Source organism: Schistocerca cancellata, chromosome 3 (assembly GCF_023864275.1).
Source record: "Schistocerca cancellata isolate TAMUIC-IGC-003103 chromosome 3, iqSchCanc2.1, whole genome shotgun sequence".
NCBI lineage: Eukaryota > Metazoa > Arthropoda > Insecta > Orthoptera > Acrididae > Schistocerca > Schistocerca cancellata.
This window is the reverse complement of record NC_064628.1, coordinates 97,295,066-97,318,130: the sequence shown is the minus strand read 5'-3', so window position 1 is coordinate 97,318,130 and position 23,065 is coordinate 97,295,066. Positions and strand designations below refer to the sequence as shown.

The 23,065-nt window shown below is 37.3% G+C and overlaps 1 protein-coding gene across 1 annotated transcript in view; it reads right to left on the bottom strand.

Moving 5' to 3' along the window:
- Positions 1-10,765: 10,765 nt before the first annotated feature.
- LOC126177097 (alanine--glyoxylate aminotransferase-like) overlaps positions 10,766-23,065 on the bottom strand; it is a 64,356-nt gene continuing 52,056 nt past the window's right edge. The window contains exons 5-7 of the mRNA XM_049924352.1: positions 21,009-21,104; positions 20,479-20,727; positions 10,766-11,038 (exon numbers count right to left, since the gene is read on the bottom strand). Coding sequence (XP_049780309.1) covers positions 10,885-11,038; positions 20,479-20,727; positions 21,009-21,104 — 499 coding nt within the window. The 3' untranslated portion in view covers positions 10,766-10,884. The remainder of the gene's footprint in view (positions 11,039-20,478; positions 20,728-21,008; positions 21,105-23,065) is intronic.

The window sequence follows — 23,065 nt, the reverse complement described above, 5'->3', positions numbered from 1 at the left end:
GCTTTCAGGTGTGAACTTGTTACAGAGCCAGTCAGCAACAATGCACAATTGATGTCGCGATATCAAATATGGACCTGATAGCCATTTTCCCTGTTTTAAAAACAATAAACCAACTAAAAGTAAATTTTAGGCTTTTTTCTTTTTTTCCCCAAATGAGTCATGCAAGAATCCCAAACATTTGATAGTTTAAATAACTTCCAGCTACTACCCATGGAGTGGAGTTATGCAGCCTTTGCGTGATAGATATTTAGTTGAATTTTCATCAACACTGCTTCTGTCAGCTAAACAGGTACCTACCATCACAGACTGAAGAGGCTGACAACCTGAATGCTACCCAGTGAGTAGACTGATTGTTTAACGGACAGTGAGAGAATGACCCACTCCACTGCATTTGGTGAGGAAAAGTAAAGTTCAGTGTCAAATTAACTTTAGAATAGCAGTGTAAAGCCCATGTGAGAATGACCCATGTGTGTGCAGATAAATTTTTAGCTGAAGTGATAGAAGAAGGACTTAAATCAAGTGCAGATACTGTGGACAATTTTAGCAGAGAGACCGGACACAGCAGGCAAAGAGGTCAGCAAACTACAGGAACATCAATGGGTGGGAGTAGTGAGCAGATCTGGCAGCCAGAGCATTTGGCAGCCATGGACAGTACTGTGTGGTCCCAGAAACTGAAGCCAAGCTGGCAGCCTTTGGCAGATGGTCTCTCAGTAGCATTTTGCCATGTTGACAATTTGGAGAAAAACTTAAGTAGTGTTTTGCTTCATTAGGTGTGTGAGTGTGGGAAAAAAGCTTGTCAACATGGAGAAAAGTGATAAGCATGTAATAAGTGAAAGGAAGGAGGGTGTAGATTTTGATGATTCAGTACTTGCAGATGATGGTATGAGAAGAAATTTTAGTTTCGTTGTATCTCAAATAAGTTCACACCAGTCTTGTGAAGGAAGTAAAATAGGAGTCAGGTTTTGAAGTTGATAAAAAAGATGTAAATACTCCTATTCAAGAAGTAAGTAAGGAACAAACATCTGGTCCTAATGTTCTATTAGTACCATTTACTGTCACCGATGCAAAAACAGAACCAGCATTGAAGGCTGGTGAGCAGAAAGCACTGTGAGCATGTTCCAAAACATTATGAAACAGATGGGGGGTATTAGCAGTATAATGAATGGAATGAATACAAAAATAAATGGACTTGGCTTTGATGTGGATAGTAAAATAAGTGGACTAGGTACGGATATAAGTAATTTGACTACAAAAATAAACGAACTAGGTCTCGTGTAGAAAGTAAAATAAGTGGATTAATATCTGAAATTAATCAGGGGTTTATAAAAAGGTCAGAAGAGTTTGATAATAAATTGAAAAATTTTAAAGAGGAAATTCAATGGGGAAATGGATCACAGAATTTCAGTCTTAAGTGATTCTGTAAAAAATGAGATATTGCATGAAAGAGAATCTTCAATATGAAACAAGAATGTAAGAAGGCTATTGTCAGAGTAAAAGGTGAGCTAACTACCCAAATTAAGCAATTTGCTGACGGTAGTAAGCATCTAGCTGAATAGTTAAGTGCTGACTTGAAATAAATTACAGGCCTAAACAGATGATGTTGAAAAACAGTCATGAGGGTCATAAAATTAAGGTTGATAAAATTAAGGAGCTAAGTGACAAATGTAAACTGCTTGGAGGGGACTTCTATGCAAGAATAATTGATTTAGAAACTAGCTTGTCAGAATTTACTACAGCAGTAATTGGTAACCTACAAGAGCATGACATTAGATTAACAAATGTAGAACAGAAAATTACTAACAATAGTGGTCATGTAATAATAAATAGTTTTGCAGAATCATCTGAAATGTTAACCACAGACAGTTTTTAAGACTTGATTCCTATAAGAGAGTGGATCCCAAAGGGTTCTGGAATGATTTTGAGGATATATTGTCTAGGTCATGGAATGACAAACAGAAAATAGGTTTTGTGGTATCTAGTCTTAAGGAGAAGCTTGTGTTTGGAAAAATTTAGCTGCAGACAAGTACGACAACATGGAAAACCTCAAACAGGCTTTCTTTGAGAGACATTGGCAAGGCCATTGGTTACTTGAAAAGGGTAGAGAATCTTTTCAAAGAAGAGGAAAATAATAATAGAGATTATAAGGTCCCTACTAGGAAAAATGAAGTGCAAGTAAACAGAATAGGTGTGCAGAGATCTAACAATCACAGAGAAAGGTCCAGAGGATGAGGAGGTTTTATTGGATATAGAAATTATGACAGGAACAGGAAAGACAGTTATTAAAGTCAGCAATTAGCTGAGAGAGCAGAACAGCATTCCAGACAGCCAAATGAATGCTACACTATGGCTAATAGCAGAGTAGGTGATGAGGAAAACTAATAGTGTTTTTGTTTGCAGACTGCCAAAACATAGGTTAAATCTGCTATCAAAGCCCTTTGTAAGCCAGCAACCAACACACAACAACACACTAGTGGTACAGATACTATAAACATACCAGTGAGAATATTTATTTTTCAGAGAAATGTGGCAGAAATTTGTGAAAGATTAGATGAAAATCGTGGATCTAGGAACTAGGTTAGGAAAGAACAGGAGTTATCTGATGAGATTGTGAAGCAGGATTTTAGTCTAACTGAGCACTGCAATACTAAAAAGGGTCCTGTAGGGAACATGGAAGAAATCACAGTACATGGGGAAAGTGAAGCAGAGGAGGAAGATATACCAGCAGATGAAGATTTACGTAGAATAGAAGAGATTCTGTCCTATAGTGATGGAGCAGTTTCAGATGTCAATGAAGGTATAAGTAGAGTGGAAGGAAGCTCATCGGATAGTGATGCAACTACAGAAGTAGATGAAGCTTGGGTTATTTTGAAAATTCTGACAACATAGATGGAAATGTTGCAGAATTTGAGAGTGTTAGACATGGACAAATTTTGGAGAAATGTTTTGATTTGTCACTAGAAGACAGATTAATTAAAGCTGTCACAATTAAAGAGGAAGAAGATCCCATAAATATGTGTGTTATTTCTGCAGGAGGTATAGGATTCAACAGATGGGAGGTAGTGTTGGATTTATTGGAAGAACCAGGTCCTGAATCTTTTGAAGAATCAGCAGGGCAACCAATAACAGAGGCTGCAGTTTTTATGAAAAAGTTCCTTGCTTACTTGAGAGTGGTTCAGATATATTTGCAGCAACAAAAAATTTTGTAGATGTTATTCCCAATCAGAAAGAAATAGTTATTATGGCAGTCTCCAGAATAAACATTGTAAGGGCCACAGGGAAAAGTAAGAAACCAGTAGCTCATGAGGTCATGTTACCTGTAAAGATTCAGGGTGAGCAACTGTACCAGAATTTCCTGATAATTTTTAATTAAGTGTCGAAAAGTTTGAGGGGGCAGACTTTTTGCAAAAACACAAAGGGAAGGACAGTTCTGGGAATAACAAGGCTGCCATTAGCATAAATGGAAAGTGTTTAACAGTGCCATTTGCAGGAAAAAAGCACATCCAGCAGATGAATAATGCGATGTACCTATACGTTCCTGCAGGAAAGAGATGATATCATGGTGCACAGTGAATATGGAGAAAGGAAGGAAAAGTATATGCAGAAAGATGATGGGGACAGTAGTAAATAATTGGCCTCAGGGGATGAGCTTTCTTTGTGATGAGATGTTTGACAAATATCAGGCATCCCTAGTTGTTGGCAGCATTATTTCATTTTCATTTCATATTGTCAACCTACCTCTTCTTCATTCAGAACTTTTGCTATCATCTGTTCATTCATCACTATCTGATGTATTTAGTGCACATAGTGTTTTGTAGGAGATAAGAGTTACTGACAAAACAATTTTGAAAAATTTCAGTACACAAAACAGTACTAACTTATTAAGAAATGGATGAGGATTGAGTTAGGAGAATATGTGAAATTTTTGTAGAATAAGGTAATGTGAAATGTAAATGTGATGAAATGTGCTTCTACATGTTTAAGTAAAAGTTTCAGAACAGAACTGCTATAATTGCCAACGCATAAAGCCAAGATATTTCGTACAGACTTGAATGTGAACAGGTTGTGTCTTTTATGACAACTGCAAACTCAGGCAGTTATTATAAATGTTTTCAGTAAGTTTTTGTTCATTGTGTATTTGTATATGTTATGTAAAGCTTATGTAACAGGAGGTCTTAGCCTTAATATGTGAAGATTTTCTAAAGTTGAGAAATGTGTCTACTAATATTTGAGAGCAAAGCTGGAAAGATTTATGATCAGAAGCAGAGAACTTGCATAGTAAAAAGAGCTGTTTTTCAGCAGTACCTTGCTTAAGTGAATTTGAGTCTGAACTGCCTTTTAATGATTGCTGGTTTGGAATTTGAGATGGGTAAGGAGAGGAACAGTTAGAGTACCATTTACTTTTCGTTAGTAAAGATTAGCACACCTTTTACCGAAAACAATTTTTTTTTGGAAAAGAATTTATGCTGAATAATACTTTAGTGGAATAATATTATTACTGGATATGTAAAGTCAAGTAAATCTAGAAAATTGTCTTTATAAATGTACCAACTGTGACAAACAAATAGTGTGCATATTTGGACAAAACCGGTATAACATTCTTCTTTGCATGAAGCAAAGTAGTAATTGTTTGGCTTAGATGTACTGTATTTTGCAGATACACCCATTATGGAAATCTGATGTGAGACTTACTTGCACCTGACAGATGAGTGGACATTGTTTGTAAAGCACCCAGGTGTGGAATTGGTATAACAGCAAATGTGAAAAGGAGTTCCAATGCTGTTTCATTGAAAAGTAGGTGCTGAAAATATATTATTTTTATAGATGCTCACCACAGTAGGGGGTGGGGGTGGGGTGGGGTGGGGGGTGGGGGGGAAGGAAAAAAAGGAAAAAAGAAAAAAAGAAAAAAACAGGTTAAAAATAAGAAATGGTTCCCCCTCTCATACTATTGTCAAATAGGACAAGGACACCAACAATAGCACTTTTTGTGAGAAGTCTGTGGAAAAGTACACTTAGATAAGAGACGCCCTCCATAGTATCTCTACATAGTAATGATGATGATGATGTTTGGTTTGTGGGGCGCTCAACTGCGCATTTATCAGCGTCCTTACAAATTCCCAACATTTTCTCAGCCCAATCTCACCACTTTCATGAATGATGATGAAATGATGAGGACAACACAAACACCCAGTCATCTCGAGGCAGGTGGAATCTCTACATAGTGTAGATTACACATAGCGGATGTATATTTTAATGAAGGACATCCATCAAAGTGTCTTTTATACAATGATGGATTCAGTGAATTAATTTAGTAGGTTTTTTTCATTACAAAAAAATCTTACAATGAAAATGGGAAAGTAAAGTCATAAGTTAAAGGAATTTATAGAAATTTCAAGTATATTAATTTTTGACAAATGGACATTTGTTTTGTTGAAAAGAATAAAAAAATTGAGTTTAGTAGGAAACATATTTTGTAACTATTTTTGTAAATAATTTTGATGTATTGCTATCAAGTTCAAGCAGTACAAAATCAATGTATTAGTATAACAAGTTAACATTTTCATTTTTCAATAACCTTTTTGGCATTCAAAATTTTGTAAAGAATCAGTGGATAATTGTTTAGTTAAAATTATGTTGTAGCAATAATTTTTCTGTTACATGAACCTCAAATGTACTTGACAGTAATTTTCAGTTCATAGGGGCTGTGTAACAGAGCAAAATTATTTCAAGTTGTCATCTAGCATTGAAAGTGTAGCTTGCAAGGAGCCGGGAGGAGAGTAGATTTTAGTTCTCATGCTTGCACAGCTGATGTTTAATGGTCCAGGTGTGCAATTGTTACACATACTCTTTATGAATCTGAAGAGGTAATATTAAATATTGATCGATCTTTTTCATACTTAGTGTACCAAATTCTATAAATAACACAACCATACACCTAAAATTTCAAATCAATTACTTCAGTACTTTTGGAGATATAAAATTTTACCTAAAACACATAATAACTGTGCTGGTGTTGTGAAGCAGAGTTAGTGACTGTAACATATTCATCTATAGTATCAATTAAAACTACAACCAAGAGGATAGGTTCACACAATTTTCTGGAAGTTTTTTTAGTTTCATTACCACAGATTTCTGACGTAATTAAAAATACTTTGGAAAATTATTATTTCATCATGTTCTGGTTATGTGTGTGTGTGTGTGTGTGTGTGTGTGTGTGTGTGTGTGTGTGTGTGTGTGTACACTTAAAGTGAGAATGTGATATTGTATTAAAACTATGTACACGTATTCATGAGAAAGTTGTTGTGCAATAGGGAATTTGTGATTTATGTCCGAGTGAGCTTGATTTTGTAAAACGCAGCCAGAAGGGACGTGGAGTATTAAATGTATTGCTAATTTGTTTTGTGGAAATGAATCATATTTTGTTTTCATTCAAATTTGTTTAGTTTCAGAATTATGAGATTTCTAGTCCAAACTACTTATGGTAATCTGATTGGCTGACAATAGATATACCATGGATATAGAAGTGCTCAAGATGATCTGATTGGCTGCTTAACATACTAGCCAATAGGAATTCAGTGTTTCTCATGTGTTTAAATAGGGCTTTGTCCCTCAGATCTAAGAGTAGAAAGAGTTTCTCAGGAGCCGTCTTCTAGTAAACACCTATGTTAAACCACACCCCCCTCACTGATGCATTAAAAGGACCAAACACTCACAGACACCACCAGTTCACATGGATCAAAGACATCCAACAGGCTTTCGCACGTTTAATCAACAGTTTGGTTTCAGCAGTGGCTTTAGCCCGTCTGTTGCTGGGAGTGCCTCATACAATCACTACTGATACCAGCGAGGAAGCAATAGGAGCGGTACTCCATCAAATCATTGACAAGCTAGTGCAACTGCTCTGGTTCTTCTCCAAAGAGTTCTCTAAAGCCCAACCGCAGTATTCCGCATTTTACAGGGAACTTTTAGCAGTCTACAAAGCTGTTCACTATTTTAATGAAGATATTAGCGGTCAAGTGGTTGTGATTTATACAGACCAAAAACTGGCCATGGATGCAATTCAACATCTGTCAACACGAGTTAGTGCAAGTCAGTTTAGATACTTGTACTATATTTCTCAATTTACTATGGATGTCTGCTAGTTACAAGGAGGGGATAGCATTGTGTTGGACTACCTCCCATGGCTCAAGACCATATCACTTCAACTGGACTATCTCCAAATGGCATGGGAACAGACATCAGATCCATCAATTACAGTGCTTGCTTCTGACCTGGCGACCAGTTTGAAGGTAGTACAATGTCAGCTACCAGAGACGTGTGCAGCTCTACTCTGTGATACTTTGCTTGGAAAACAATGGCCACTGGTTCCAGTCTCCTTTTGTGCAGCCATTTTTCGGTCGTTGCACCATCTCTCCCATCTAGGAATATGGCCCACAATGTGTCTTGTCACTGACTGTTTTGTATAGCTAAACGTTAAAAGAAACTTCAAAGTATGGACATGTGCAAGCACTGCCTGTCAACAAGGCAAAGTCAGCCATCACACGCAACTGCCACTATGCCACTTCACAGTTTCAGGGACAATTTTGTCACATTCATTTGGACCTTGTTGGTCCTTCAATGGAATTGTCAGGACAAAAATACATCCTCTCCATGATTGATTGTGTGACACAATGGGTTGAGGCAAAACCAATGACTAACATGATGGTACAAGCCACAGCTATGGCATTTGTGTTTGCATGGATCACACAGTTCAGCTTCCCACTCATGATAATGATGGATCAAGAATAACAATTTGAGGCCTCACTGTTTGAAGCATTATGCAACATGTGTGGCATCGACTACTGGTGTACAACTGCTGGTGTAAGACATCATACCATCCACAGAGCAATGTTCTTGTCAAGAGGTGGCACAGAATAATGAAAGCACAGCCCATATGTCATGGCAGTGAATGGGCAGAAGTGCTCCCTTGGATCTTGCTAGGGGTGTGCACCATTGCAGATGAGGACCTACAGACTTCGCATTCCAAATTGCTATATGGAGAGACACTGCAATTACTGGCAGACCTTTTCACGTGGATGATGACTACCATAACCATTACCAAAAGTATTAAAAGTAGTACAGAGAAGAATTCAGTGCACCGTTATGCCATTGCCGTGGCCCCAGACAGCACTACCTACCTTCATATACAAGGCACTGACCACGACACAGCTCATCATGCTGTGTGACGACTTGGTCCGACCTGCACTCACATCCCCCTACAACAGCTCATACCAAGTCATCAGCCACAGCAGCAACACCTCCCAAATCGAGGTCAACAGCAAACTGACAGTGGGGCCATCAACAGTTTGAAGCTAGCAGTACCCTGGAAGATCTCTCCACCGAATCCACACCACTTCTGTCAACACTACCAATATCAATGGAATGTGAACAACCAGCGTCACCTATGCAATAGCCACCAATGGGGGATGGTGAAGTGCTACCTCCCACCTTAGTGTTCAGCTGACCACAACACCTCCCATGACACTTCAAGGATTACAAACTCACATAAGCAGCGGCAGTCGTTCATCACCTTGACACCACCTCCACCCACACTCTGCACTCCGTGAGAAGGGCTCTGTGGGGACTCTGAACAATAATACTGCTGACAGACAATGTATATGCTCTCTTCTGGAGCCATAGTCAGTACGCTCTGTACTTCTGTATTGAACAGATGCTATTTACTGTACTAAGTGGGGAAAAATGGTGTGTACAGAACGCAACCGTAGTTGGTAATAATTCACTATTGTATTGCCTATACTGTGAGAACCCACCACCTTCTACACAACAGTTTGCCAAACTACATAAATATAACAGAAACCATGTATGCTTTCAAAAGCAAACTAAAATGTCACTTGATTAAAACTTGTCTGTACAGTGTTAAAAAATACCTTGAAGCGAAAACTTAATGTAATGTTTCATATGAAACTGTGCAAATATCTAAAAAAAGTTTAGAAAGCATAAAGTTATTTTAATCTTTGGTAATTACGTATGTAAATCAATGTTTCTTTTTTTTAGATACTTCTATTTTAGAGGCTATTTTTGAATAAATCAGTCATTTTACTGAAATATGCGTGTAGTTGTGTATTTTTGAAACTTATAATTTTTCAGACTTTGTGTAATCTTGTCCAATACCATTTACAGAACGCTCCAAAGACATAAATAAATGTATATGGCAGTGTATACTTCTACAGCATATGGATCTCAATGCTACTGGATGGTAGTTTTGTGGATCACTTCTACTAATTTCCTTGGAGACAGTCGTGAGATATTCCTTCTTCCAACCACTGGGTACAGTTTTTTGTTTGAGAAATCTATGGGATATAACTGCTACAAGGGGTGCTAACTCCACTCTAAACTTTGTATAGAATTTGTTTGATCTTTGCAGTATTACAAGAATTAAACTGAGGCAGTGTTCTTGGATTTGTAAAGGAACATATGAAAATGGTGTTCAACATTACTGATTTTGCGCTGCTACCATCAATTTTGTTTTATCGTCCTTGAGTGTCTTGACACTACCTTTGCTGCCACTGATAGTCTTTACATATGACCAGGACATGACCAGGATCTCTTTGGGTTTTGTGAGAGGTCTTTGAATCTACCATACATAGGCATTTTGACAGTCAACTGTATTTCAGTCAGCATCTCCGTCTACATTCATTTGCTTTGTTTTATGCCTACTGCACTGTACACATCATTCCTTTGTTTCTTTTTAGAAAGACTGTATTCCATGGAGGGTCTCTCCCATCATGATCTGTTTTTCTATCTAGTGCATAATCAATTCAGATCTCTGAAGATTCTCATTCTACATGGGATGTATGGGAGACAAAGAATGAACAGGTAACAATGCTACCTTTAACTTGTGGCACAAAACATACACATTCATTTCAAAGTTAGAATATTTCGACTTGTCATGTACATTAAAGTCTTTCTCAGATATCTTGTTTTCTCTTTTCTGTGCAGAATATAATTTAAATAATCCTGAAACAAAAGGATGTTGATGATTAGTGTACACATGTATAAATGTGAAGTTCTATATACAGATTTTAAAAAATATAATACTTCTTTGCTATACAGGTCTTCTGTTGAGTCATATGCCTATGATGACTCACCACATTACAGAATAAATCTTGAAAAATTTGCATGGCATGTTGTGAATCCAAAGATTCTGATTACAGCATAGAGAAAACCAACACACAAATTGTAAATCATGCATTGACTGTAGAGAGATCTATGAAGGATTGGAATTACCTATTAGAACTTATCTGGACTGAATTCCCCTCCTACTGAGACACAAAGAGAGAGTCTTAGGACAAACAAAACCAGTTTTAACCTATCAATGTGCAAACAGGTAATAGCAGCTCAGCATGAGTTATATTTTCATTTAGTTCATGTTAGTATTTCCATATACTAAATCTTTTTTTATTTTTAATGTTCATACCTTTGCATTACAGTAAAATACAATCATAAATGGAAGGTGCTTTACTCCAAAATAAGATGTTCAGTTACAGAAGCTAGACTCGTCAGGATTCAGTTACGATCGAGAACTCACAAGTTACCACACAGGTAAGTAAAAAATAGTGAACCTGGTTGTAAAGGATAAGTAGTTTAACTCTGAGATTAGGCACCACATTTTTAAAAAAAATATGAAATAAGTGCACTCATAATTGTCATAGGCAGAGATTTTGGAAATATTAGATCTATTACATATTCATGCTTAACAAACAGTACATCCACCATAACAAAGAGCTTTATTATGATCATTGCAATTGTGATGGTAACTAAACCAGTCATGCAAAGTAACACTAACAATCATAATAATAGTAAAATAGTAAGTAATTGAGTTATCAGTTAAAGACGTGAAGCAGTAGCATGAGCAAGAGCTTCCTTGAGAACAGCCAATGTGAGAGAGACATTTTCTAGAGTTGCATTGTATCCCATTAGACCAATTCTCATGATCTTTCCAACTGTTGGACCTAGTCCACCTGCTATTTCCAGACCATATCTGCAAAAAAATAAACACAATAAACAACTTTGTTTTTTTAAGTATTTGAATTAATAACCATCCATTAAGAATATTGTTACAGAAGGTTGTTACATACTCTTTATACTATGTGGGTCCCTTGTAATCCTCTAACATACTTAACTATTTCCTCTTTTTCTTACATGAATCAGAAGCCTGTGATTTTCAGTTCTTGGAATGCTGACCCTTTCTTTCTTGGGTGCATTTGGAATAATGGTAGTTGTTTCTCCTCAGAATATATACTGGCCAAATAATGTGCTTTTAAGTTACACTTGTTTATCAATATAGAATGCCTCTGGCTGCATAAAAGATCTGAACAATTAATTTGACCTCTATGCATATAGGTACTTGACTAAGTATTGAGTATCAGCTTTTATCCACCAAACATTTAAGTCTAATTTTAGTCATTGTAAACATATTCTCTGTAGCAATAAAGGATTTATGAGTTAATTAATTTCTAGTTTATACTATCTTGAAAATTTATCAAGGAAACTAAATGATCTGCAAAAAATTGGAATATTTGCTGGTGTTGTTAACATTCTCACTATGTAATACATAAGCAGAGGAACTTGTCTTGTTCTATTTTATGATTTCTTTGATCTTTCAAATACATTTTTAGTTAATGGCAAGGTGACTTCTTCAAGATGACTATTCTTCCAATATAATGGCAGGAGCTTATACATCCCCTTCTGCCCTAATGACAGAGGCAACACACTGTAACACAGACTCCAGAAGAATTGATAAGCCATCATGATCAGCTGTCCAGCTGCAGCTTGAGGAAATTGATCAGATGATAAGGCAGTCACTTGGTCCTGAATGACCATCATGGCCAGAACATAGAACTTTTTTCCTGCATTGTTTGCAACTGAGGTGATGGCATATGTACCACATGCCGCATTTCATCCTGTATGAACAACCCTCAGATGGGAATACCTGCATACGTACCTGAATGATGCACCACTTGCAAGAGGGTGGGATGTATTCTGTCTTACAGTTCTTGAAAAGGATAGTTGCTATTCACCACATGACGAAGATGCTGAGTCACACAAAGGCACAACAAAAAGGCTGTCAGAATGTTAGCTTTTAGCCAACAAGCCCCATTTGCCTTGCAAGGCAGAACGCAAAGTACATACTGTGCTGACTTTCGGTACCCAATCACTACACCTGGTCCTACTGAACCCATAAAGCCACCTTCCTTGATGTTGACCTCCAATTCAAAGATGGCTACATCAGTACCTCTGTCCAAATCAAACCTATCAACCACTAGCACTACTTCCACTTTGACAGCTGCCACTATCTACACCAAGAAGTCCCTTTTATACAGGGCATCACATCTGTAGTGAGACTGGACCCTCTTGAAATATACCGATGGTCTCACTGAGGCCTTAACAGATCATAATTACCCTCCCAACAACGTACAAAAACAGATCTCCCATACCTTATCTTTCCAGTCACTCAACATCTCAGAAAGTCCCACTGTCTGGCCACAGAGGTGCATTTCCCTCATGACTCAGTACCACCCAGGACTGAAGCAGCTGGACCACCCTGTTGCTGAGCTCGTCGTCCAACACAATGTTCATTTCAATGACCGCTTCACAGCCTGTGCCATCTGAATCCTTCCCTCCGTCACCATCTTTTCTAAACTGTGCAGATGGGAACTCTCCCTGCAGTATATTCTACATTCTCAAAAAAATGGTTCAAATGGCCCGAGGCAGGATTCGAACCTGTGACCGTAGCAGTCGCGCGGTTCCAGACTGTAGCACCTAGAACCGCTCGGACATCCCGGCCGGCCTACGTTCCCATAACCCTCCTGGTCTCAACATTCATAAGTCATTGTCCTTACCCATCTAGCCCCTTCCCTGTTCCCATTCCAGCACTACACAGCCCTCTATTCCACCAACACACCCAGTCTTTTTACTTTTCTCCTTTTCTGCTACCCCTCCTCTCTCCCACACCCTCCATCTAACCTCCCAACTGCACCTAGCAGCCCTATTCTCCTCCTCATCCCTGCATGCTCTCAGCAGCACCTTACTGTCCCCCCACCCCTGCCCTGCTATCCCTCCCCCTTCCCCCCCCCCTCCTCCTTACCCCCACTCGGTTGCCTCTCCCATAATGCGCTGCTACTCGCAGTCTAGCTCCAGTGGCCAGAGACTGTGGTCATAAGTGTGTGTGTGTGTGTGTGTGTGTGTGTGTGTGTGTGTGTGTGTGTGTGTGTGTGGTCTATTTTTGACAAAAGCCTTGTTGGTTGGAAGCTAACGTTCCGACAGTCTTAGCACTGTGCCTTTCTGCAATTGAGCATCTCAGCTATATGGTGAGTAGCAGCTATCCTTTACATTATATTGTTATGTTCCATCCTGGATTTTCCTTTGTTCATTTTTGTCTTACTATATTTGATGTACTTATACTTTTCCATCAGCATGCCAATAGCAAACATTTTGCCATTCTTCAAGAATCAAGTGGTGGTGTTCCTGTGCCCATAATAATCTCTGTGCCTTGTGACATCTGATGACCGAAAGTACATAATATGTTGAGCAGTCACTCCTGGATGCTCACTTATCATTGTTGTTGTTGGTGGTGGTGGTGATGGTTGTGGGGGCAATGGTGTCCAGTAGTGAACTGGTGAATAATGTGCTAGGAGCCTCACCTATCTGCTCTAACAATCCACAATGTTTGAGCACTGCTGCCCGTGAATGATGTCTCTGTCAGTAGTTGTTTCTTTCAAAATAAAGGTACTAAGGGCACTTCCCTAACTCATGCAAAGCTCAGTACTTGTGTAAGCTCAGAGCTGGAGTAACCAACTTTTGCAAATATGATGGATGTGTTGTTCCCAGATGAAATTGGAATCAATATGACATCATAAGTTTAACCAACTTTTTTTGTATTGTTATGTAGATGTAGCAGAAGACAATGGGTCTTATCTGGGTTACAAAGTAGTTTGTTGGCTGAAAACCACTTCACCACATCATCTAGCAATACTAGTGCCCCTTTTGGATAGCTGTATGCATTAGCATGCTGCTTTCAGGATTTGGAGAGCCATGTCAGCCCCATATTAAATACACCTGATGGACTGGCAACAAGGACAGGTGTACTGGCCATTCTGGATGTGCCTTTTGGCTGGTTTCTCACACCCGACTAAGTCTACACCTGGCTGGGACCCATGTCACAACTCAGTTACGTGACTGTCACATATTTACAAAATGCTCACACACTTCACATGGGATAACACTAGGCACAGACAGTTCGGATTAAGGTACACAAATTCTGTCCCGGGGAAAAGGGAGAGAGGGGGGGTGGGGGGGGGGGGGGTGAGAGAGGAAGATTTTGGGAGGATGGGGGAGAAGTTATGGTAACAGGAAGGGCAGCCAGCCACCCACCTTCTACCACTAACATTGCCAAATCTAATAATTAACATGTCAACCCAATGCAGATATAGGATAAAAGACCAGGAAAAAAGGAAACTAGTTGTTCCAGAGGCATCTGTTTTAATACTGATGTGTCTTAATGGTTTGCAATTATCATTGTGTCATCTGCAGAGCAGATCAGATAACCGGGAACGTTATGTGGTAAACCAGTGATTGCACTTATGGGAAAGAATGGCCCAAGAACTGATCCCTGTGTTACCCCTGTCTCAACAGTTTTCATCAGAGATTGTCTGTTTCTCACAGAGACGTATTACTTTCATGACAGAATGAACTATTTTTAAACTGTGCTAATAGGATTCATCCCTCTGCAATACAACAAGTATCTTCCACTGAACAGCTCCTGAACATACTGATAAAACTTAATCATATATTTTGTATCTTTTTGTCTTTGATTACATATGTTCATTTTTCTGTATTGTTAATTAAATAAACTATTCATCCAAAAAACGAAATCAAATGTGGCAGAAAAGCCCTGCCTCCTCCACAGGAATGAATATTTTTCATAATCACAATACATGGCAATAAATATGTTTGAATATACTATGGAAACACACTGCCCTGCATTTGAACAAAGCTACATATTACAATAAAGTTATCTATGCCTGGATATAACGGCAGTAAAAATTGGCAATGAATGAATTCTTCAAACAGTAATACTTTATTTTTATATTTGATAGTCTAAAACATATTTATTTTTTAATTAATTCTATAAAAGCAACCAATATTTTTAAAGAGAATTTTAATAACTACAGCACAAGGCAATGACAGTTTTTGCATAAGCTGTCAATTATGTTCTTGTCTCCAGAACTGGGTTATGTGCTTGGGTACAAACATTTTAAACCAGTTGAAATCAATTAGGATAAATAGTTTTGAAAGAAGCTATCTGAAAAATAAGTTAATGATTATTTACCTCATGAGCTCCCCATATCACAAATGCTAAGTTTCTATGACATAAAAGACTGAATAACTTTTACAATCTATTGTTAGTGCAAAGGCTGAATTCAAAACTGTACATTCTTATTTACGGTATCCCATAATCACAGATTATGCATGGAGTCTTAATGTGAATGGAATGTTTTAAATAAATTTTTTATCTCTCGCTGTTCTTTATTTGGCATCTATTACGATTTCTCTTTGTATCATGCTATTCATCCTCAGATTATTCATTTTCCGTGTTATATTATCCATGACACCTAATAATGTTCTCATCTCTCACCCATATCTGCCTTTTATCCCTTTACTTCAAGGGTTCCAAAATTATCTTAATACAGTTTTTATCATATTGTTCAGCTGATACACTGTTCACTGATTCATTCAATTATTGTGTTTTGTAGCTCCCATCATGAAGAGCAACTTTCAGAGATGTTATTACAGTCGGATATGAACTAAAAAAGAGATGCAACTCTTAGCAAGTTAATTAACAACAACTACACTGCTTAATATTATTTATTTTTATACTGGCTGAACGTAACCTAATGAATTAAAGGAAAGGCACTCAAAAAGAATTCCTGCTTCCACAATTACATTAAATAGATGCTATTTACTATCCATTCATAGCTTAACATTACTTGATTACATTGGTATTCTTGTTTTAAAAATTTACTTAAATTTATAGGAATAGGGGCCTGTTTGCAATACACTACTACTAGTCATGCAGCTAAAAGGAATTTTCAGTCACTGAATCTAGAGAATCAGATATCACACACTACAAACAAAGATCAATAAAATGACTAATGGAAGAGTGATATCAGACAATGAGAAAAACAAAAAAGAAAATGAAGGCTTTCACGACCGGATGACATAGTCGCTGGTAAACCTTGCAGGATGTGAGGTCGTGGTCCAAGGACAGAAGAGTTTCTTGGCCCATAACCTCACATCCCAAAAGGTTTACCAGCAGCTAAAAAAGAAAATATATGAAAGAATGAGGAAATATTGGGCTGATATAAGACCAAAAAATCCTTTATGTAATAATAAATTACAACACTTCTTCCACAACCACTGTATTATTGAATGTCTTACTGACTTGTTACTGAACTGAATTGTATTATTGAATAACAACAACTACTTGTACAAACCTTTGATTAACAACAACTCCTTGTATAAGCCTTTGCGTATTTGACTAGAATGGTCCAGTGAAGGTCATAAAATAAAAATAAGTGATAATAATAATAATAATAATAATAATAATAATAATAATAATAATAATAGATAACACACACATTAAAATAGACAATCCACCAAACATAACAGACATGGAACACTTCTGGAGCAACATATGGTCAAACCCGGTACAACATAACAGGCATGCACAGTGGATACAAGCAGAAACAGATACATACAAGATGATACCACAAATGCCTGAAGTGATAATTTTGCAACATGAAGTCACCCAAGCAATTAAATCTACTCACAATTCGAAAGACCCTGGAAAAGATAAAATAGCAAATTTCTGGCTCACCTCAACACATTCACATCTAACTAAATTATTTAACAGTCACATTACAGACCCATACACATTCCCTGATACACTTACACATGGAATAACTTATCTGAAACCTAAAGATCAAGCAGACACAACAAACCCAGCTAAATATCGCCCCATAACATGCCTACCAACAATATACAAATATTAACTTCAGTCATTACACAGAAATTAATGACACATACAACACAGAACAAAATTATAAATGAAGAACAAAAAGGCTGTTGCAAAGGAGCACAAGGATGTAAAGAGTAACTGATAATAGATGCAGAGGTGATATATCAAGCTAAAACTAAACAAAGGTCACTACACTACACATACATTGATTACCAAAAAGCTTTTGATAGTGTACCCCACTCATGGTTACTACAAATATTGGAAATATACAAAGTAGATCCTAAATTGATACAGTTCCTAAACATAGTAATGAAAAATTGGAAAACCACACTTAATATCCAAACAAATTCAAATAATATCACATCACAGCCAATACAGATTAAGCGTGGAATATACCAAGGAGACTCATTAAGTCCTTTCTGGTTCTGCCTTGCTCTGAACCCAATATCCAACATACTAAATAATACAAATTATGGATACAATATTACTGGAACATACCCACACAAAATCACACATTTGCTATACATGGATGATCTAAAACTACTGGCAGCAACAAATCAACAACTCAACCAATTACTAAAGATAACAGAAGTATTCAGCAATGATATAAATATGGCTTTTGGAACAGACAAATGTAAGAAAAATAGCATAGTCCAGGGAAAACACACTAAACAGGAAGATTATATATTGGATAACCACAGCGACTGCATAGAAGTGATGGAAAAAACAGATGCTCATAAATATCTAGGATACAGACAAAAAATAGGAATAGATAATACAAATATTAAATAAGAACTAAAAGAAAAATATAGACAAAGACTAACAAAAATACTGAAAACAGAATTGACAGCAAGAAACAAGACAAGAGCTATAAATACTTTTGCTATACCAATATTGACCTACTCATTTGGAGTAGTGAAATGCAGTAACACAGACCTAGAAGCACTCAATACACTTACACGATCGCAATGCCACAAATATAGAATACATCACATACATTCAGCAACTGAAAGATTCACATTAAGCAGAAAGGAAGGAGGAAGGGGATTTATCAACATAAAAAACCTACATTATGGACAGGTAGACAATTTAAGAAAATTATTTCTATAACGAGCAGAAACTAGCAAAATACACAAAGCAATCACTCATATAAATACATCGGCTACACCACTGCAATTTCATAACCACTTCTACAACCCTTTAGATCACATAACATCAACAGATACAAAGAAAGTAAATTGGAAAAAGAAAACACTACATGGCAAGCACCCGTATCATCTAACACAGCCACACATCGATCAAGACGCATCCAACACATGGTTAAGAAAAGGCAATATATACAGTGAGACGGAAGGATTCATGATTGCAATACAGGATCAAACAATAAACTCCAGATAATACAGTAAGCATATTATTAAATATCCCAATAACACAACAGATAAATGCAGACTTTGCAAACAACAAATAGAAACAGTAGATCACATCACAAGCGGGTGTACAATACTAGCAAATACAGAATACCCCAGAAGACATGACAATGTAGCAAAAATAATACATCAACAGCTTGCCTTACAACATAAACTTATAAAACAACACGTTCCCACATACAAGTATGCACCACAAAATGTACTGGAGAATGATGAATACAAATTATACTGGAACAGAACCATTATAACAGATAAAACAACAACACATAACAAACCTGACATCATAGTCACCGATAAAAATAAGAAATTAACACAACTAATCGAAATATCCATACCCAATACAACAAATATACAGAAGAAAACAGGAGAAAAAATTGAAAAATACATCCAACTGGCTGAGGAAGTCAAGGACATGTGGCATCAGGATAAAGTTGACACTATACTGATTATACTATCAACTAGGAGTGATACCACACAATATCCACCAGTACATCAAAGCAATACAGCTACATCCAAACTTATATATACAATTACATAAATCTGTAATTATTGATACTTGTTCAATTACCCGAAAGTTCCTAAATGCAATGTAACATATACCGTACAGTTAAAAGGAAGTCACGCTTGATCAAGGTCCACGTCACTTTCCATTTTTAACCAGACGTAACGTCTGAGAAAGGAAAGAAATAATAACAATAATAGTGACATAACTTGTGGGCGTGCCTAAGAAGGTACTTTGAAAATTTGCTTTTGCAATGCTGGAGAGTGCCAATTCATGTCTATTCCTGGTGCCAACAGGTAATTTTGCTTCTTTGGAGTTGCATATTGTGACCTTTGTAAGGTTAAGATGTTCGGTGCACTCACCTCACCAGGCATGGTAGCCTGGGGCACGGCAAATGGCTGATTCCATGGCTAGTGCGTTCAGACTATTGGCGCCATCTAGTCTATGTTTTGTTTACTGTGCAGGTCTGATTTGCGCCATTCTGTGCTCAAGCACTCTGCTGTGACTGTAGGTTATGATTTAGTTGTTGGTTCATCTTCCTATCATTCTGTGATGAATTATGTGCATGCAAGTGCATTTGTTTTCAATTTTCCACTCTTTATCTATAAAATAATTATTTTCAGTGTAATTACACACAAATTTTATTGTTATAGACATATCTCAAAACACATTTTAATTTATACTTACTACAAATTTACTTTGACAGGAAATAATTTCCTCTTACATGCACACTTGTTTTGAGACATGTCTACACAAATACAATTTGTGTATAATTATGCTCAAAATGATTATTTTATATATAAAGAATGATACATTGAAAACAATTGCTCTTACCTGCACAAGTTCCACCACAGAGTGGTAGAAAGATAAGCCAACAGCCAAATCACAATCAATGTTCACTGCAGAATGCCCGGTCATGGAATGAGGCAAATCTGACCTGCACAGTAACCGAAACACAGGCTACACGGCACCGACAGAACACACTGGTCATGGCGTTGGCCACCTGTCATTCCCTACCACGCCTGCCAGGGCAGGGATACTGAAGGTGTTACGAACTAAACTATACGAGCTTGGGCTTTTGTGGCCAAAGTTCGTTTTTGTGACTGAGTAAGGCTGCCTCCAGTAGAAGCAGAAATATTGGTAGTTTTATCACACACGGTGTGATCACACACCCAGATGAATTTTACTAAAAAAATTTAAACTATTTACTGTCTAGTCTGTTCAGCTATCATATAAACTATGTGCTTCATCATGGGCATATCAGAGTGACATTTTCTTCACCCAAATGAGAGGAGTATTCTCAGTGATATGCCCAATGTCAAACTGAGTCATATAATTGATGGTTGCCTTTATCCCCTACTATTATTACATGATCCTCTTTCCAAGAGTCTGAATTACAGTTAACATCACTTTAATTATTGCTCGTAACAGCAATTTTCGGTACTGTTACTTTTTCATCATACTACACTCACCTTTCCATAGCATATCTTGATACAGCTCGTCCATCAATGAGAGGAGGCAGAGAAATAGCAGTTACTGTAGGGAGTCTACTTGTTGGGTCTTTAACAAAGAAGTCAAGGCCAAGTTTTGTGATTCCTTCATGAAGCTGAATACTGCAATTCTTATGCCTTTCCCAGCATTTCTGTAAACCTTCCTCTGCTAGTTGTGCCAGACCTTCACGCAGACCATATAATAAAGTTACTGGCACTGTGTGGTGGTATCTGTCATGAAACAAAAAAATTACAGGCTTCAGAAATATAATTTAAAATAAAGAGTGTTTCATTAAACATTCTTCTTAGAGATCAGGCAGATTGTTTAAAATTGTGATTTACAATTCAACTACATTAAAATATGACACTGCTTATCTGCCTTTCCAGTGATTCATCTGGATGATATTCCTTAGTTCACAATGAAAGTAAACTTATATATCAGAACTTATTCTTGAAGTCATATGGAAGACACTAAGCAATAAAAATACAGTCTTAAATACCATTACACTCACATTCTAGGATTTCCAAAACAGCCCCAGTAGTCTCCCAGCAAAGTCATATCAAGGTAGAAAACTTTTACTGGTGTCCTCCTTCCTCTTATTTTAGCTCTACAAAGAAGAATATTATAAACATAAAATAACAAAATAAATTTTGTGATGTTAAGAATTAAATGTTACATAACACTCAAATGATCCAAGAGTATATTGGGCAAATAATAAAATTAATAGTTGCTTACAGTACATTCTTTGGAACAAAATTAAGCAGCTTGATATCTAAATATGGTAATACATATAAATGGAAAATCCAGTGTGAAATAAGTTATATGAATATAAGTTCAATGTCTAATGAGTTGATATAAGAGGTACGAAGCAGCTGGTAGGTACTAGAAAGATCTAGTCTGCTTCTGTTTCAAACATTAAATCACTCATTCATCACATTTTGTAGAACCCATCAAGATGCAGAATGGGGTACCTGAAAGGAGCCTCCACAAAGATTGCAATGATTTCTGACCAAGATAAGACTTGCAATCAGGCGTACCCTGGGCATCAGGTTTCTCTGGCGGCTGATCCTTTCACACCAGAAACATCATCTTCATCCTTTTCAGGACCACAGTTGACCATCATATTGATGAATATAGAAGGTATATCATCACCAAAAGAACAACTGTTACAAGAGCTGCGCAGACAAACCAAATGCGATCTACTCTGCTTACAGGAGACCCACAGAAGCTGCGAAATGTGCAGACCAAAAATAAACGGAATGCGACTGGCTACAGAAAGACCCCACCCAAAATACAGAAGTGCTATATTTGTCCAACCAGAAATATAGATAATATCATCAGCCTTTACTGAAGCAAATGATATTTAAATATTAACTTTGGAAATCAAAGGCTGTACAGTCACATCCGTGTACAAACCACTGGATGTTGATCTCAAAATCAATCTACCTGATAACTTTTATAGTCAACACACACAAATAGTGACTGGTGACTACAACTGTCACAGCACCACGTGGGGATATGAGCATCATGATGAGAATGGTACAGCATTACAAGAATGGGCAGAAGGCAATCATATGAGCCATATACATGACCCTAAGCAACCTGCATCTTAAATGTGATTTGAGACTTTCTCGGCGTATTCCATTCGTGAAATCTTCTCGGGTGATCAGCCGAGTAAAGGCGTCGTCTTCTCGCTCGCTCGCGAGAAGACGACGCCTTTACTCGGCTGATCACCCGAGAAGATTTCACGAACCTGCATCTTTCAACAGTGGCAGATGGAAACGCAGATACAACCCCGATCTGATATTTTGCAGCAAGAACATCTCACAACAGTGCATAAAAATGCTTGGATTTCCATTTCACAACAGGAAGCAAAAGGTTACATTGAGTAACTACTTCTTATAAATAAAATTAAACAGAATGTGAGAATTTAAAATAATTTTTTGTATTATTCTAAAAAAGCTGATAGGTCACAAAAAGGAGACACTGGATGTTAATGGAACACCTTTATTTGCATAATGGTGTAGTCCATCATCTGATGACCTGCTAAATCAAAGGCACATTTTTACATTACAAAAGTGAACACATACTGAAATGTATTGAAACAGGCACAATGGTTTGAAACCAAAATTCATAATTTTCTTTAAAGAGAAATGCATACGACAATGCATTATGAGTACATTGGCATGACAAACATGGCTTTTGACTTACAAAACGTGAAATTACTTATTCCCATAAGGAAAGAACTACTAATGTGATGTATAGACAGCTAGCAGATGAATGAATGTGGCAGTCCTTAACATCATGTAAGTAGCCTCACTTATACTAGATGCAGTGTAGTTTCAGCTCTCTGAGACTGCAGACGTATGTGCAAGTTGTACTTGCACGAGTGTGTGTGTGCATGTGTGTATGTGTGTCTACTGCTGACAAAGGCCTTAATGGCCAAAAGCTATGATTGTGTGAATCTTTTTATTGTGCCTATCGCGACTCAGCATCTCCGCTATATGGTGAGTAGCAACTTTCCTTCTCTCGTATTATCACATTCCATCCTGGATTTTCCATTGTTTG